The sequence below is a fragment of the Solea solea genome, chromosome 19, assembly GCF_958295425.1.
Source record: "Solea solea chromosome 19, fSolSol10.1, whole genome shotgun sequence".
In the NCBI taxonomy this organism is placed as follows: domain Eukaryota; kingdom Metazoa; phylum Chordata; class Actinopteri; order Pleuronectiformes; family Soleidae; genus Solea; species Solea solea.
The window spans coordinates 580,001-594,469 of NC_081152.1; the positions used below are offsets into that span (position 1 = coordinate 580,001).

Genomic DNA, 14,469 nt, shown 5'->3' on the forward strand with positions numbered 1-14,469 from the left:
AGCAGAAACAGCAGGAAAGGTGATGGAGGACATCGCTGCTACTGCACCAGCTGCCCACATCATCCTGTACACACACACACACACAGAGTCATTCATCACATCAGTGTTTCTGTTTGTGACCTAAATGTAAAGTGTTTTAAAGACATTCTCAGAGTTTAAAGCAGATTTTTACACAATGAAGTCATCGTGAACACATTAACTCGTCATATTCATGTCCTCACCATGGCTCTGATCCAAAGCCGTACCAGGCCAACTGAAGGATCTGGAAACCCAGACCCAACAGAACTGTGTTCTTATTCCCCAGAGTTCTCATCAGGAGAGTGAGGAAGAGAGTCTGAGGACAGACGGACAGACAGACATGGTTCAGTGTGTGTGTGTGTGTGTCTGTGTGTGTGTGGCTTTAACAACACTCTGTACGCTGTGTGTGTGTGTGTGTGTGTGTGTGTGTGTGTGTGTGTGTGTGTTACCTGTGCTATGATGGACAGAATTCCCACCACTCCGATAAACACAGCGATGGTTGTGGAGGAGAAATTTATGACCTGGTGTCAAACAGAGAAGTTAGATGGTGTGTGTGTGTGTGTGTGTGTGTGTGTGTGTGTGTGTGTGCGTGTGTGTGCGTGCGTGCCACAAACCTGTCTCAGGTAGAGGAAGAAGCTGGAGTACTGTCCCGCCTCCGGCAGGTAGGACAGGAACACAGTGATACAGATGAGGAGGACGGTCGAGTCCTGACCCACTTTTCTCAGAGACTGAAGGAGACACACATTATTGTCATCATCCATTCATCTGCCCTTTATTTCATCACTCCATTCATTCATTCATTCATTAGTTGTTTGAAATCAGTATTTAGTTATTAGATAGTTACAGTGTGTGTGTGTGTGTGTGTGTTACTGACAGTGAAGGGGTCGGCCTGCTCCCAGGATATGGGCGCTCCCCACGTGTTGAGCCTCATCTTGTCAGGCAGAGACTCCGGCATGGCGAGCATGATGAAGCAGATGTCGGCCACAGAGATCAGCGTCGCTAACACGACCACCAGATTATCTCCGTACCACGCCGACACGTACGCTCCGATCGCTGGACTCGTCACCAGGCTCGCCGCAAACGTCGCCGACACCTGATGAAGGAGAGAGGAGGAGGATTAAATGTTCTTACGTCGTGTACTTTGATGTTTTGGGATTTAAATTCTTCTAGAACGTATAAAGTCTATTCTATTTTCTTTATAATCTTCTATAGTCCGTACATTTGTAGTGAAGTTATCTAATCTCTGTAAAATGTTGAAACAGATTATATTTCTTGTTTATTCTCAGATTAAGATGAAGATGTTCAGGTTTCACTGTGCACATCTGTCCTGATGTTTGATACGATGATGTCACTGTGATGATGACGATGATGTCACTGTGATGATGATGATGTCATTGTGATGATGATGAGGAGGTTTTGCAGGTTTTGAGTTAACTCCAGGATATAAACTCGTACACAGATTATTTATACGATCTTACAGACTTGCAGTAATATTGATTACATTTATATCCTGATACACACATATATATATATATATATATATATATATATATATAAATTAAATGATATAAAGACGTATATTGTGATAAAGTGTCACAGAAACTTAAATGAAACGACAGCTGTGGATGTTTGTACACATCAAACATGGCGGCGTCTCACCAGTCCGTACGCCGTGCTCCGCTCTCTCTCCGTCGTCACGTCAGCGACGTAGGCGAAGATGACGGAGAAGGTGACGGAGAATGCTCCGGACATGGAGATCATGGCAAAGTACCACCTGTAAAATGATTTTAAATAAAGTCAAACATTATGATCTGCAGCCCCGCCCCGCCCCGCCAACCACCTACCAGGGGCTGAGCCTCATCAGAGGGATGGGAGCGCAGGTGAAGAAGACGGTGAGCAGCAGGAAGGAGCGCCGCCCCCACACGTCTGACAGCGCTCCGATCAGAGGGGCGGACATGAACGACAGCAGACCCTGGACAGGAAGTGACCCGGGTCAATGTTTACAAACATGAACGCAGAGCGTGTGGATCCCACAGTGACGGCAACGTTCTCACCTTCACGCCCTGAATGAGTCCGTTCATCAGGAAGGTGTGCTGAGGGAACGTCTCGTGTAAAACCTACGAGAAAAGGATAAACTATTGATTATAGCGCTCAGGTGTCATTCTATATCTATATATATATATATAATCTATAATTCTATAAATCTAATCAATATTTCTGTAAGTCTGGGTGATGTGTCTTATTATATGTGGATATAAGAGAGGGATCATGTGCGCTACATGATCTTTACCTTTCATTTCAGATAAAACCTGCTTTATTTCTTTAAATGAACTTGTTATTGTTATTGTCGTATTGATTAGAAATAAAGTTAAAGAAGTGACTTTTGTGATTTTGTGTCTCACAAATATAATAAATATGATGATTATCAGCAGCAGCAGCAGCTGTCACTCATACGACATCATGATGTCATCATACTTACTGTAGATATAATAACCAGATACCAGATACTGTCCAGACAGACAGTTTAGACAGACAGACAGTATAGACAGAACAGACAGAGAGACAGTATAGACAGACAGACAGACAGAATAGACAGAGAGACAGTATAGATAGACAGACAGACAGACAGTATAGACAGAGAGACAGTATAGATAGACAGACAGACAGTATAGACAGAACAGACAGACAGTATAGAAAGAACACACAGACAGACAGACAGTATAGAAAGAACAGACAGTATAGACAGAACAGACAGACAGACAGACAGTATAGACAGAACAGACAGACAGACAGACAGTCAGTATAGACAGACAGTATAGACAGAACAGACAGTCAGTATAGACAGACAGACAGACAGACAGACAGTATAGACAGAACAGACAGACAGTATAGACAGAACAGACAGGGTTACTCACAGTGAGCATCGGCGTGGTGAGTAAACCCCAGGCGAAGAACTCGAGGAAGATGACGACGACGGCGTGATAGACACTGGGTCTGCCGACACCCTGCTGCAGGTGAACATAACAACACTGATCAGTGGTACTGTAGTTATAGTTAAGGTTAGATCAGTAGTTATAGTCAAGGTTAGATCAGTAGTTATAGTTAAGGTTAGATCAGCAGTAGTTATAGTTAAGGTTAGATCAGTAGTTATAGTTAAGGTTAGATCAGTAGTTATAGTTAAGGTTAGATCAGTAGTAGTTATCGTTAAGGTTAGATCAGTAGTTATAGTTAAGGTTAGATCAGCAGTAGTTATAGTTAAGGTTAGATCAGCAGTAGTTATAGTTTAGGTTAGATCAGCAGTAGTTATAGTTAAGGTTAGATCAGTAGTAGTTATCGTTAAGGTTAGATCAGTAGTTATAGTTAAGGTTAGATCAGCAGTAGTTATAGTTAGGGTTAGATCAGTAGTAGTTATAGTTAAGGTTAGATCAGCAGTAGTTATAGTTAAGGTTAGGTTAGATCAGTAGTTATAGTTAAGGTTAGATCAGTATTTATAGTTAAGGTTAGATCAGCAGTAGTTATAGTTAAGGTTAGGTTAGATCAGTAGTTATAGTTAAGGTTAGATCAGTAGTAGTTATAGTTTAGGTTAGATCAGCAGTAGTTAAAGTTAAGGTTAGATCAGTAATAGTTAGGGTTAGATCAGTAATAGTTATAGTTAAGGTTAAAGTAAATTTGCACGAAATGAATGCCGTTTCTCAATATCCATACTTGTGCGTACTTGAGCGTACTTGAGCGTACTTGCGTACTCCCGTACTTGTGAAAACGTCATCAGCCTCAGTCCAAGTGCTGTTCCAATTCTCAAGTAAGCGAACAGCGAGGACGGTTCTCAAACCCGGAAATGTTCTCGCTCCGCCCATTTTTACCAAGTATGCATCGGAGGTGACTTAAGCGTACTTGCGATGGCCATGTATCCCAGAATACATTTCGGCGGAGCATAGCAGCAGATAATAGAAATATAAATCTGAAATAAATATTTTTCTGTGTCCCGGAACAAAGTTTTAACATCATTTGAGGCGAGAAATGAGTCATTTAGAATTCAAACATGTGGTTTGTGTATGAAGATATGACGTATTTATAGTTTGGCAGCGACGTTTGTCGGAGGTGATCAGCTCCGCCTCTGCGGGCGCTCGGCGCTCACTGTGCCCGGCACAGAGCAGCGTTACCTCGGCCTGTCCTGATGAAATGATCCGCTGGCTCAGACGTCGCTGTCATTAGATGCTCGGTGTGATCCATAGATTTGTTGTTGACGTGTTATTTTGTTTTTAATGGAAACGTTTTGACCTGACAGTTTGAAGGTTTGTATATTGTTAATGTTTTATTTATTTTAACTTTGAATTTTAGATTTATTTTAAAGTCGAGATTTATATTTAAATATAATATGTAAATATTCGATATGTATAGTATAGTATGTAGAGTAGTATATATTTGTACACGTACATATATTTCATACATACATAAGTATTTCATATGTTCATTTATCAACACTGTAGGTGGCGCTGATGAGGCTGCAGCACTTGGCGCCAGCCACCATTCAAACAGCAGAACAATACATACATACTTGCATACTTGAGTATTGAGAAACAACCACATACTTGTGTACTCCCGTACTTGGCGAGTATATACTCCCAGCGTACTTCTCAAGTATATACTTCCCAAGTAAGCAAGTACATACTTGCTTACTTGAGTATTGAGAAACGGCACTGGTTTCAGGGTTCTCCATTATCACGTAACACGCACCACAGTTTGAGAACTGAGGGGTTAAAGGTCTGGATAAGGGGCTAAGAATTTTTAACTAGTGGCTTATTTTTCCAATGAAGAGTTAGATTATTTGCTTAATTCATATTTTATTTTATATACTATTTATTACAACAGCATACTGATGAGTGTTTGTCAAACGTGGGAATGATGACGTTTCTCAAATGTCTTTGTTTTTGTCCACAAACCAAATTATTTGTCCATTTTTATTTAATTTTTAATAATATATTTACTCTGTGGCTTTCGAGCCAGTATGACACACAACTTGTTTGTGTGTTTTTTTTAATATTTTCTTTAAATATAAGTGTTTTCTTGTTTTATATATATAGATATTGATATTTTGTGATTAAGTACAGTATTTATTTCATTTGTAACAAATCTCTGCAGAGAAAAGTTTGAAAAATGTCATTTGTACACTTGATAGGAGGAAAAGTTGTTCTTAGTGAACTGGAGCAGATATGGTGTTTGAAATGTGTAAAAGAAACTGTTTCACTGTTCTAACAGCTTATGATCACTTCAATTTAAAAATAGACTTATTTGTCTCAGTTTGTTCTCACAGTATAGCAATAATATTCCATTTTAAATATATTCTATGACAAAAAGAGAGCAATATAATGACATTCTTAACAGCAGAGGATGAAAACAAACATAAATGTATTTCCTTTTAAAACACTCTTTGAAAATAAGGTAAACATGTGCTACACACACACACACACATATTATTTTCCTTCACTAATTGATCTGTAATCCAGTTATTTGTGTGATAATAATTACACATTGCATTGTTCAGTTTACAGTGATGAAACAGTGGAATCAGACTGTGTTTTTAAACATAATAAAGACTTATTTTTGGACTTCAGGCTGATTATGACACTTTTACTGCTTATTTGTTGGATTTCTGTGGTGAAATCACAGAGAAACGAGGCTGTTGTCGGTGAAAAAAGTGTTTTTATATCTGAGCAGGATATTAAAATGGAGGCTGACAGAGGGATGGAGGCTGTGTGTGTGTGTGTGTGTGTTACGTAAGAGATAATGGCTCCATCCTCCCCAACATCAGCATCAGAGCTGAGACTCCGTTACAGCACAAACACAACATCACTCACTCACTCATTCATTCATTTCATGTACATTTAAACACGTCGCGTCTGTTACGTCACATTACAGCGTATGTGACACAATTCATCGCAAAAATCGTCAAAATTGTAATAACCAAACTGAATTATGTGATTAAGGGGAAAAGAAGATGACAATATGTTTTGTTTGTTGACAGATTTGAAATAAATGTTAAATCATTATGTTTTGATCAAAGTAACGTGTGAAAATTAAAATGATTTCAATATCTGTCAAAATGAATCGCAATTGTATGAGCTCATCATCCTTATATTGTTTGTATAGTACAATCTTCAATAGTTTGATCTCATTTTGTTCTTATTTCTATTCTTCTTCATCTCTTTCAACATGTTGCTGCTGAGATCATCTGAATTTCACTCTATGGCAGATTAATGTGATTAAACCTCATCATTTATCTTTAATATAACAGTAAACCTGGATGTTTTCAGCGTCTTCTGGTGATATTTTTGGCTATTTGATTGTGGGAAAAACAGCTTGAATGTGTTTTTAAACCGCTGTTATGTCATAGTCGGATGAAAAGACGTTTATTTATTTATTCATAAATAAATAATGACGTTAATGACAGAATGTGCGTTTAAACTCAGGGAAAAACGTGAGAAAATGTTGCTGAAGGTGAAAACTGTGGCTAAAATGGCGGGTGGTGGTCGTCGTCGTCACCCACCGTGGCTCCGTCCTTCAAGATGATCTTCTTGACCAGAACCACCCGGCCGGTTCCCGCCGGTGGCTCCGCCGTCATCTCCTCGCACCTGCCCGGGCTCATGAAGCAGCCATGCCCCGCAGTCTCCCGCGGTTCTCCGCCTGCTTCCAGAATGTCTCCGTTTTTTCAACCCGGAGGAAGAAAAACAACAAGAACCAAAATGAAAAGATGAAAATAAAAGCGGTGGCGGATGTGGATCCGTGACGGAGGTTTGAAAACGACCGAGCCTCCCGGTGGATTCTGCCGTCAGGTCCACGCAATAGTCCAGCGACCGCGTCAATGTCAGGAGAACAGGTGGCAATGAACGCACTGTACTTCCTGTTTGATGTTTCAGCTTTTCACAATAAAAGCATCTTTCAAAATAAAAGCGAAAATCGTCACATAATCAGGGTGAAATGACTTCTACTTTTCCACAACAACAAGGGTTAAAGCTTCAGAAAGGCTAAATATCCAATAAAAATGACCCCAATTCTTTAATAGAAATGAAATTTATAATTCTATCGTTTAGTTTTAATACATTAATAAAGAATTCTGAAATACAAACGCAACTTTAAGCTCATTATTTAATTTGATTTTCACTCACTCACTCATTCATTCATTTCAATATCTTGTATTTACATGTACATTTAAACACGTCGCATCTGTTATGTCACATTACACCGTATGTATGTAAAAATTGTAATAACCAAACTGAATTATGTGATTAAGGGGAAAAGGAAATGACAATATGTTTTGATTGTTGACAGACTTGAAATAAATGTTAAATCATTATGTTTTGATCAAAGTAACGTGTGAAAATTAAAATTATCATAAAATCTGTCAAAATGAATCGCAATTTTATGAGCTCATCATCCTTATATTGTTTGTATAGTACAATTCTTCAATAGTTTTATCTCATTTTGTTCTTATTTCTATTCTTATTCATCTCTTTCAACATGTTGCTGCTGAGATCATCTGAATTTCACTCAATGGCAGATTAATGTGATTAAACCTCATCATTTATCTTTAATATAACAGTAAACCTGGATGTTTTCAGCGTCTCCTGGTGATATTTTTGGTTATTTGATTGTGGGAAAAACAGCTTGAACTCATTATTTAATTTGAGCAATAATTATTTGCGTAAAAAATACGCAGAGAATATAAAATAATAACCATTTTTAACCCACTCAACAATTAACATATGAAGGATATAAATACATTTGTGATTAAACACAAGTTTCACTATCATTTTAACTTTTTTCTTTTTTAAATTCTTGTCCAAAGTCATTCATAATTTAAAAATACACACATTTAAATACATTTCCAGAACTGAAATCTGAAAGAAAAGGTTCAAAATAGTTAGATTACACACGTGTATCACATCATCTGCACATTCCACAGCTGCACTAACACAAACACGTGATTTTATCTGTCGCCCTCTGCTGGCAGGAAGCAGGAAGTGCGGGCGTTTATCAGCCTGGACCCATGAACCTCACGATCTTATCAGTCTGGTAAGATGTGGCGACCACGAGTCAGCAGGTTTGTGACCACGAGTCAGCAGGTTTGTGATCAAACAGTTTTCCTTTCACTTTTGTGTTAAAGGTGCAGTCTGCAGAGTTTCGTGATGATTGTGCACAGATGAACAGGACGTGACCTATTTGTGGTTTTTAACGACTTCACTGCAATAAAAGCATTAAACTGGACAAACACTAAATTTTCATTAGTGGAGCAAAGTGGATTTTAAATAATTAAAAAAAAGACAATTTCATACAGAATTCAGAACTTTTATTCTGAAAAAATGTAATTCTATTACAAAAAATCAACATGTGTTTGTTTTGGAAAACAAAATTAAACAATGCTGTTGTAATAAATAGTATATAAAATAAATAATGAATTAAGCAAATAATTAAAAATTCTTAGCCCCTTATCCTGACCTTTAACCCCTCAGTTCTCCATCTGTGGTGCGTGATAATGGAGAACCCTGAAACCAGGTCTTAACCCTAAAAAAGCCCTTTAAGGTTGTGGGGACCAGACAGAATGTCCTCACAGAGACATAAATACAATTACACACACACACACACACACACACACACACACACACACACACACACACACACACACACACACACAGTCTGGTCTTCCATGACTTCAGAGGACATTTCATTTACTTGCATTAATTTCCTGCAAATTTACTTTAACCTTAACTATAACTATTACTGATCTAACCTTAACTATAACTACTGCTGATCTAACCTTAACTATAACGACTGCTGATCTAACCTTAATTATAACTACTGATCTAACCTTAACTATAACTACTGATCTAACCTAACCTTAACTATAACTACTGCTGATCTAACCTTAACTATAACTACTGATCTAACCTTAACTATAACTACTGCTGATCTAACCTTAACTACTGATCTAACCTTAACTACTGATCTAACCTTAACTATAACTATTACTGATCTAACCTTAACTATAACTACTGCTGATCTAACCTTAACTTTACCTTAACTATCATTTACAGCACAGGGACTGGACACACACACACACACTCACACACACACTCACACACCATCATCATCACGCCTCTCCCCTCACAGTCACAGACACGCCCACTAACTGATGGACGGACTTCTCTTCCTGCCTTTGTCAGAGTCGACCAGTGACGTGGCCCTAAGCCCCGCCCCCTCGGCGTCTTTCTTCTGTGGGTCGGCGAACGGGAAGACGTCCCGGGTCAGCCGGGTCACCAGGCACGGCATGGCCTTCTTCCCGCCCAGGATGTGACCTTTGGCCTGGAAGGTGTAGGCCACGCGGTGGGACAGGCGGGTCAGCAGGCGCAGCAGCTCCAGCTCACGGTTCCCCTCGCTCTCCAGCAGAGAGCAGAACGTCTGCAGGAACACGGAACCCAGAGGGTGCATGAAGGCCCCGTGACCTGACGACACACACACACACACAGACACACACACAGACAGACAGACAGAGAGACAGACGAGGACATTAGACACAGTGTTCACCAATATTTGAACTTTTCTGTCACATACAATTCTTGTGTGTGTGTGTGTGTGTGTGTGTGTGTGTGTGTGTAGTCACCTGCAGTAGTTGCGTACATCACAGTTGTATCCACAGGAACATGAAGTTGTGTAGAGAAGTTGTTTGAGTGTGCGTCACTCACTGAATCCACCTCCACGCCGTTGTCCAGCTCGTGTCCTCGACACGCCTGCAGAGACAAAGTCCTCAGTGAGACACCTGAGATAAATGATGTGTGTTGTGTAAGAGGCCACACCCCCTCCTCCTCCTCACCTGTATGAGGAAGAGTTTGGCCTGCTTCTCCATGAGCTGGTTGTTGAAACAGGAGAAGACTCTGGAGAGCCACACTGGCTCACCGTCAGCTCCAAACACGCAGCCGTCCTCACCGTGAGACGACAAGACGGACAGGAAACAGTCCTTCACTGGACGCCTGCTCTCTGCACACACACACACACACACATACACAGTGTCAGCAGGAGCGTTTCACAGAACTTTGGGAGCCGACACCGACTGAGCCCCCACAAAAACATCAGAAATATCGGGTTTCTCTCCCACACCAAACCTCACAGAGAAAATCAGTGATTTCAACATCACACACACACACACACAGACACACACACACACTGCTGCCTCCATCACTGAGTTCTAATGTCTGATTTTGTCATTTCAACATTTAAAGTACTTTAAAGTACTACTTTGTTCAGATTGACCTCAGTGACACAAAGTGACCACACGAGGCAGCAGAGGAGCAGCAGCTCCTGTGTCCCTGCAGCTAAAATCACTGATTTTCTCTGTGAGGTTTGTTGTGACAGAGTGAGTGATTTTTAAACTTCAGTTTCCTGCTGAGAAAATCTGTCATGTGATAATGATACAATGTGACCAGTGGAGTCGGCCCCTGTCTGTCTGTCTGTGTGTCTGTCTGTGTGTGTGTGTGTGTGCGTGTCTGTGTGTGTCTGTGTGCGTGTGTGTCTGTGTGTGTGTGTCTGTGCGTGTGTGTGTGTCTGTGTGTGTGCGTGTGTCTGTGTGTCTGTCTGTGTGTGTGCGTGTGTGTGTGCGTGTGTGTGCGTGTGTGTGCGTGTGTGTGTGTGTGTGTGTCTGTGTGTGTGTGTGTGTGCGTGTGTGTGTGCGTGTCTGTGCGTGTGTGTTTGGTGTGTGTGTGTGTGTGTGTGTGTGTGTGTGTGCGTGTCTGTGCGTGTGTGTTTGGTGTGTGTGTGTGCGTGTCTGTGTGTGTGTGTGTGTGTGCGTGTGTGTCTGTGTGTGTGTGTTTGGTGTGTGTGTGTGTGTGTTTGGTGTGTGTGTGTGTGTGTTTGTGTGTGTGTGTCTCTCTCTCTCTCTGTGTCTCCCACACCAAACCTCATAGAGAAAATCAGTGATTTTAACCCTGGTTGTTAAAATCAGGGTTAAAAACCTGTATTCTCAGGGCTAACACTTCTATGTTCGCAGACTTAAAGTCTGTTTTTAAAACAAATATTTTCTGTGACATTTTTTGTGACTGGAGACGTGTTTGTAAATGTGTGTGTCACCTCTGTCAAACAGCTGGTAGATGTCCTCTCCGCTCAGGTCACTGTGGACGTCCACCCTGAAGCCCAGTTTGCTCAGGGTGCGGTGGAGTCTCTTGGCGTCTTTTTCAGCCCCTGGTCTCTTGCAGAGGTCGACCCCGGGGTGAAAGCGTCCCACAGACACGATCACTGCCCTGTTACACCGTCCCTCACCGTCTGTCTCTCGCCTCCACTGCAGCATTGTTTCCTCAGTGTCCTTTGTCCCTCTCTGTGTCCTTTTCTCTGTCTGTCTCACACACTGCGTCCGCCCCTCTGTCTGTGTCAGACGTCGTCTGTGTCTCTGCAGCTCCGTCCAGTCGTGTCCCGGCACAGCTGTAAATGACTTCAGTCTCACGTCTCACACCTGTCTGGACCATATATGGACGTCTTTCCTGTGCAGGACACACAGTCACATGCTGTGTTTTACACACACCGTTATGCAACGGTGTCCTCGTCCCTCCTTTTCTGGGAAACTAACCTTTCTGCTGCTGCTGTTGCATGTCTCACGTCTGACGTCTCACTCAGACTCAGGTGTGTTTTAATCTCAGGTATTTACTTTGAAGGTGAGTCAAGAAGCCTAGCAAATAAAAACTGGTTTCACGTCACTGGAAGTTTTTAGGCCTCTGCAGAGACGAGAAAACAAAACTGATTAAATCTGAAGGTGTTTTTATTTATGTCTGAGCTGCGTCTATTCAGATTAACGTCAGATTAACTCCAGGAACCCGAGAGACATTCCTCTGCTCTTCAAGAAGAGACACGAGACAGACTGAAGTCTACAGAGAGACAGACTGAAGTAATCTTGTAATAATCTTGTGTTGTTTGTGTTAAATAAAGATAATTAAACTTTCTCTCTCGCCTTTTTCTTTCAGGGGAGACTGATACAAACACAGAAGAGCGGCTTCTTCCCCAGCTCATGTGTAAAACTCTCTGTATAAACTGAATAATCTGTATTACCAGCAGACTGAATAATCAACATTTAATCTATTTTCCATATTATAATAGATGTCATCTTCATTTTATGTAATAGTTTAGAGTGAATCATGTTTACTGTCTTATTAAAATGCCATTTTAATCCCAGCAGTATTAAAAGTAGTTGTAATTACCCGAGGTGAACAGTAGGGGAAGCGTAGCGCTGTTGAGCTACGTTACGCTGCACTTCGTGATCTGAGGAAAGTGTGTCCGTGCGTCTTTTACTCATTACTCCGCTTTTCAGGTTTGAGTCGCTCATAATGACAGTTGTTGTTTACTTCAGTGTTAGTTTAATTTGAAGACGTGCTCACGAGACTATTTGTAACGCAGTACGTCCGTGTTCTGTGACGTAATGAAGTGAATTACCTGACGACGACATGAGCTAACCTGTTGCGATGCTAGCTGCACTGTTGTGTGTAATGTTAGGCCTTTGTGTATTTACTGTAATAATAATAATAATAATAATAATAATAATACATCGTACTTAAAGGATGGATTTACTCAGTGAGCGGGAGTGTTAGCATTGGATGGTTTAAAGCTGCTGTATTTAATTTGGGGAAACAAAGTCCATTTTTGCATTATTTCATTTGTTTATCTCAAATGAGCCACTTTCATTTACTGAGCTTTACTATATTTTATTTATCTTTCCATTCAGAGTTGAAAATACATAATGTTTATGTTTAATATGGGACATGATACATATTGTGATGTTGTACTGAAATGTATGTTGTATTGTTTCAGTGATTAACACCCATGATCTGAGGAAAGGGTGTGTACTCATTACTTATTTCCAAGGGTTTGTCATTAAATACAGAAACAACAGTAAATAATCTGTCTTTTTGTTTTGAGGACAAACCAGTTTACTCTTTTTTTATACATGACTCTGCTAATATTAACTCTGTGCTGTAATTCAGATTAAAGGCAAACTGAGCCTGAACACCAGTGTGACGTGAAGATGAATGACTACATGAATGTGATGTTACATGAATGTTATTGAAGGTCAGTGCTCCGACTGTGCTGCTGCAGGTTTGCTGCAAACATGAAGCGACAACCTGCGTGAAGTCCCACAGCAGCGGGACGGAGACAGCGTCCCTGATCAGAGAGAGGACGGCCGAGGCCGAGACATTCACTGTCAGCATCAAGTCAGTGTTTTCACTCACTTTGTCACAGGAGAACATTTGACTTTAGAACCTCATGTTGTCTCCTGTTGTCTCACATGTCTCCTGATGTCTCCTGATGTCCCCGGATTTTTTTTATCGCAAGATTAGCGTTCTTTTTTCTTTGCTGTGGAAAAAGAGATCAAAAAGAAAGTTGCTTCTGTGTTGTGTTGACTCTCAGAGAGACTGACCTCGCACACTAGCGCTCGCGCTGACCGAGTCACCTGCTGAGTTTGAAAGCTGCAGAGTGAACTGTTGGACAGATATGTGATGAACAGACAGATGTTATTACAGATTTGTTTAATGTCTTCTGCTGCAGACTGAACCTCACCCTCTTCTTCTTCTGCATGCATGTGCTTCAAAAACCTTGCTCTAACTTCATGTCCTTTTCTGTCTCCTTCTATGTCTCCTCGTCTTCCAGTGACATGAAACTCCGTCGCCTCCTGTGCCTCCTACAACTTCTCCTTCCTCAGTCCACAAGTCCTCAACTTGTCTTCTTCTCCGAGCTCCGCTCCCTTCTGGTCAGGTAGTGTTTTTTCTTGCTGCTTTTATTTAGTCCCTCCCTCTCCTTCCTGTTCTTTCAGAATAAGACTGCGTGCTGTTGACCTCTCAGAATCACTTCCTCTCAGAATGACAGCCGCTCATTATATCAAGAAAGGAAACTCCTTTTCTTTCCCTTAATGAAACGTCTTGTTCTTTCTGCGCGCGCTGGATTGTGACCGAGCTGAACATGAAACTAACAATGCTTCCCCTGTTCATTCCTCAACACTAATTATCACTTTAATGTTCGTTTTGACCTTTTTCTCTTCCCCAGCCATGTCCCGAACGTTTATTTAACTTTAGTCAAACTAAGAGCACTTTCTGTAATCATATTATTGTATGTTACAGGCACTCATTTATTCTGCTTTGTAAAAAGTGTCATTATGATATCGATCTATCCATCTACGACATTAAAGCGATTAATCACGAGTGAACTGTGACATTAAAGCGATTAATCACGAGTGAACTGTGACATTAAAGCGATTAATCACGAGTGAACTGTGACATTAAAGCGATTAATCACGAGTGAACTGTGACATTAAAGCGATTAATCACGAGTGAACTATGACATTAATGCAATTAATCGTGAGTTAACTATGACATTAATGCGATTAAGCGCGAGTTAACTGTGACATTAAAGCGATTAATCACGAGT

The 14,469-nt window shown here is 40.8% G+C and overlaps 2 protein-coding genes across 5 annotated transcripts in view; both read right to left on the bottom strand.

Annotated features, from left to right (window-relative positions):
- The window catches only part of LOC131446117 (hippocampus abundant transcript 1 protein-like), an 8,791-nt gene extending 1,913 nt beyond the window's left edge, over positions 1–6,878 (bottom strand). Inside the window, exons 1-10 of the mRNA XM_058617130.1 lie at positions 6,563–6,878; positions 2,934–3,026; positions 2,073–2,135; positions 1,863–1,990; positions 1,678–1,792; positions 893–1,111; positions 633–746; positions 468–539; positions 222–334; positions 1–64 (exon numbers count right to left, since the gene is read on the bottom strand). The exon at positions 1–64 is cut by the window's left edge and continues 34 nt beyond it. Coding sequence (XP_058473113.1) covers positions 1–64; positions 222–334; positions 468–539; positions 633–746; positions 893–1,111; positions 1,678–1,792; positions 1,863–1,990; positions 2,073–2,135; positions 2,934–3,026; positions 6,563–6,661 — 1,080 coding nt within the window. The 5' untranslated portion in view covers positions 6,662–6,878. The remainder of the gene's footprint in view (positions 65–221; positions 335–467; positions 540–632; positions 747–892; positions 1,112–1,677; positions 1,793–1,862; positions 1,991–2,072; positions 2,136–2,933; positions 3,027–6,562) is intronic.
- A 941-nt stretch (positions 6,879–7,819) lies between these two features.
- Positions 7,820–14,347, bottom strand: LOC131446118 (caspase-7-like). Of its 4 annotated transcripts, none has more exons than XR_009233892.1 (7): positions 13,278–14,347; positions 11,627–11,771; positions 11,134–11,540; positions 9,884–10,047; positions 9,674–9,800; positions 8,938–9,515; positions 7,820–8,881 (listed from the first exon to the last, which is right to left on the bottom strand). XR_009233892.1 is itself a non-coding variant. In XM_058617132.1 (6 exons), the coding sequence occupies exons 3-6, from the start codon at positions 11,348–11,350 to the stop codon at positions 9,199–9,201; spliced, it is 825 nt and encodes a 274-aa protein (XP_058473115.1). In that variant the 5' UTR covers positions 11,351–11,540; positions 11,627–11,725; positions 13,278–14,347; the 3' UTR covers positions 7,821–9,198. The 4 variants fall into 4 exon arrangements, 2 of the variants coding, with proteins under 2 accessions (XP_058473115.1, XP_058473114.1); XR_009233891.1 differs by having other exon boundaries at positions 7,822–9,006; positions 9,052–9,515; XM_058617132.1 differs by having other exon boundaries at positions 7,821–9,515; positions 11,627–11,725.
- Between the last annotated feature and the right edge of the window lie 122 nt (positions 14,348–14,469).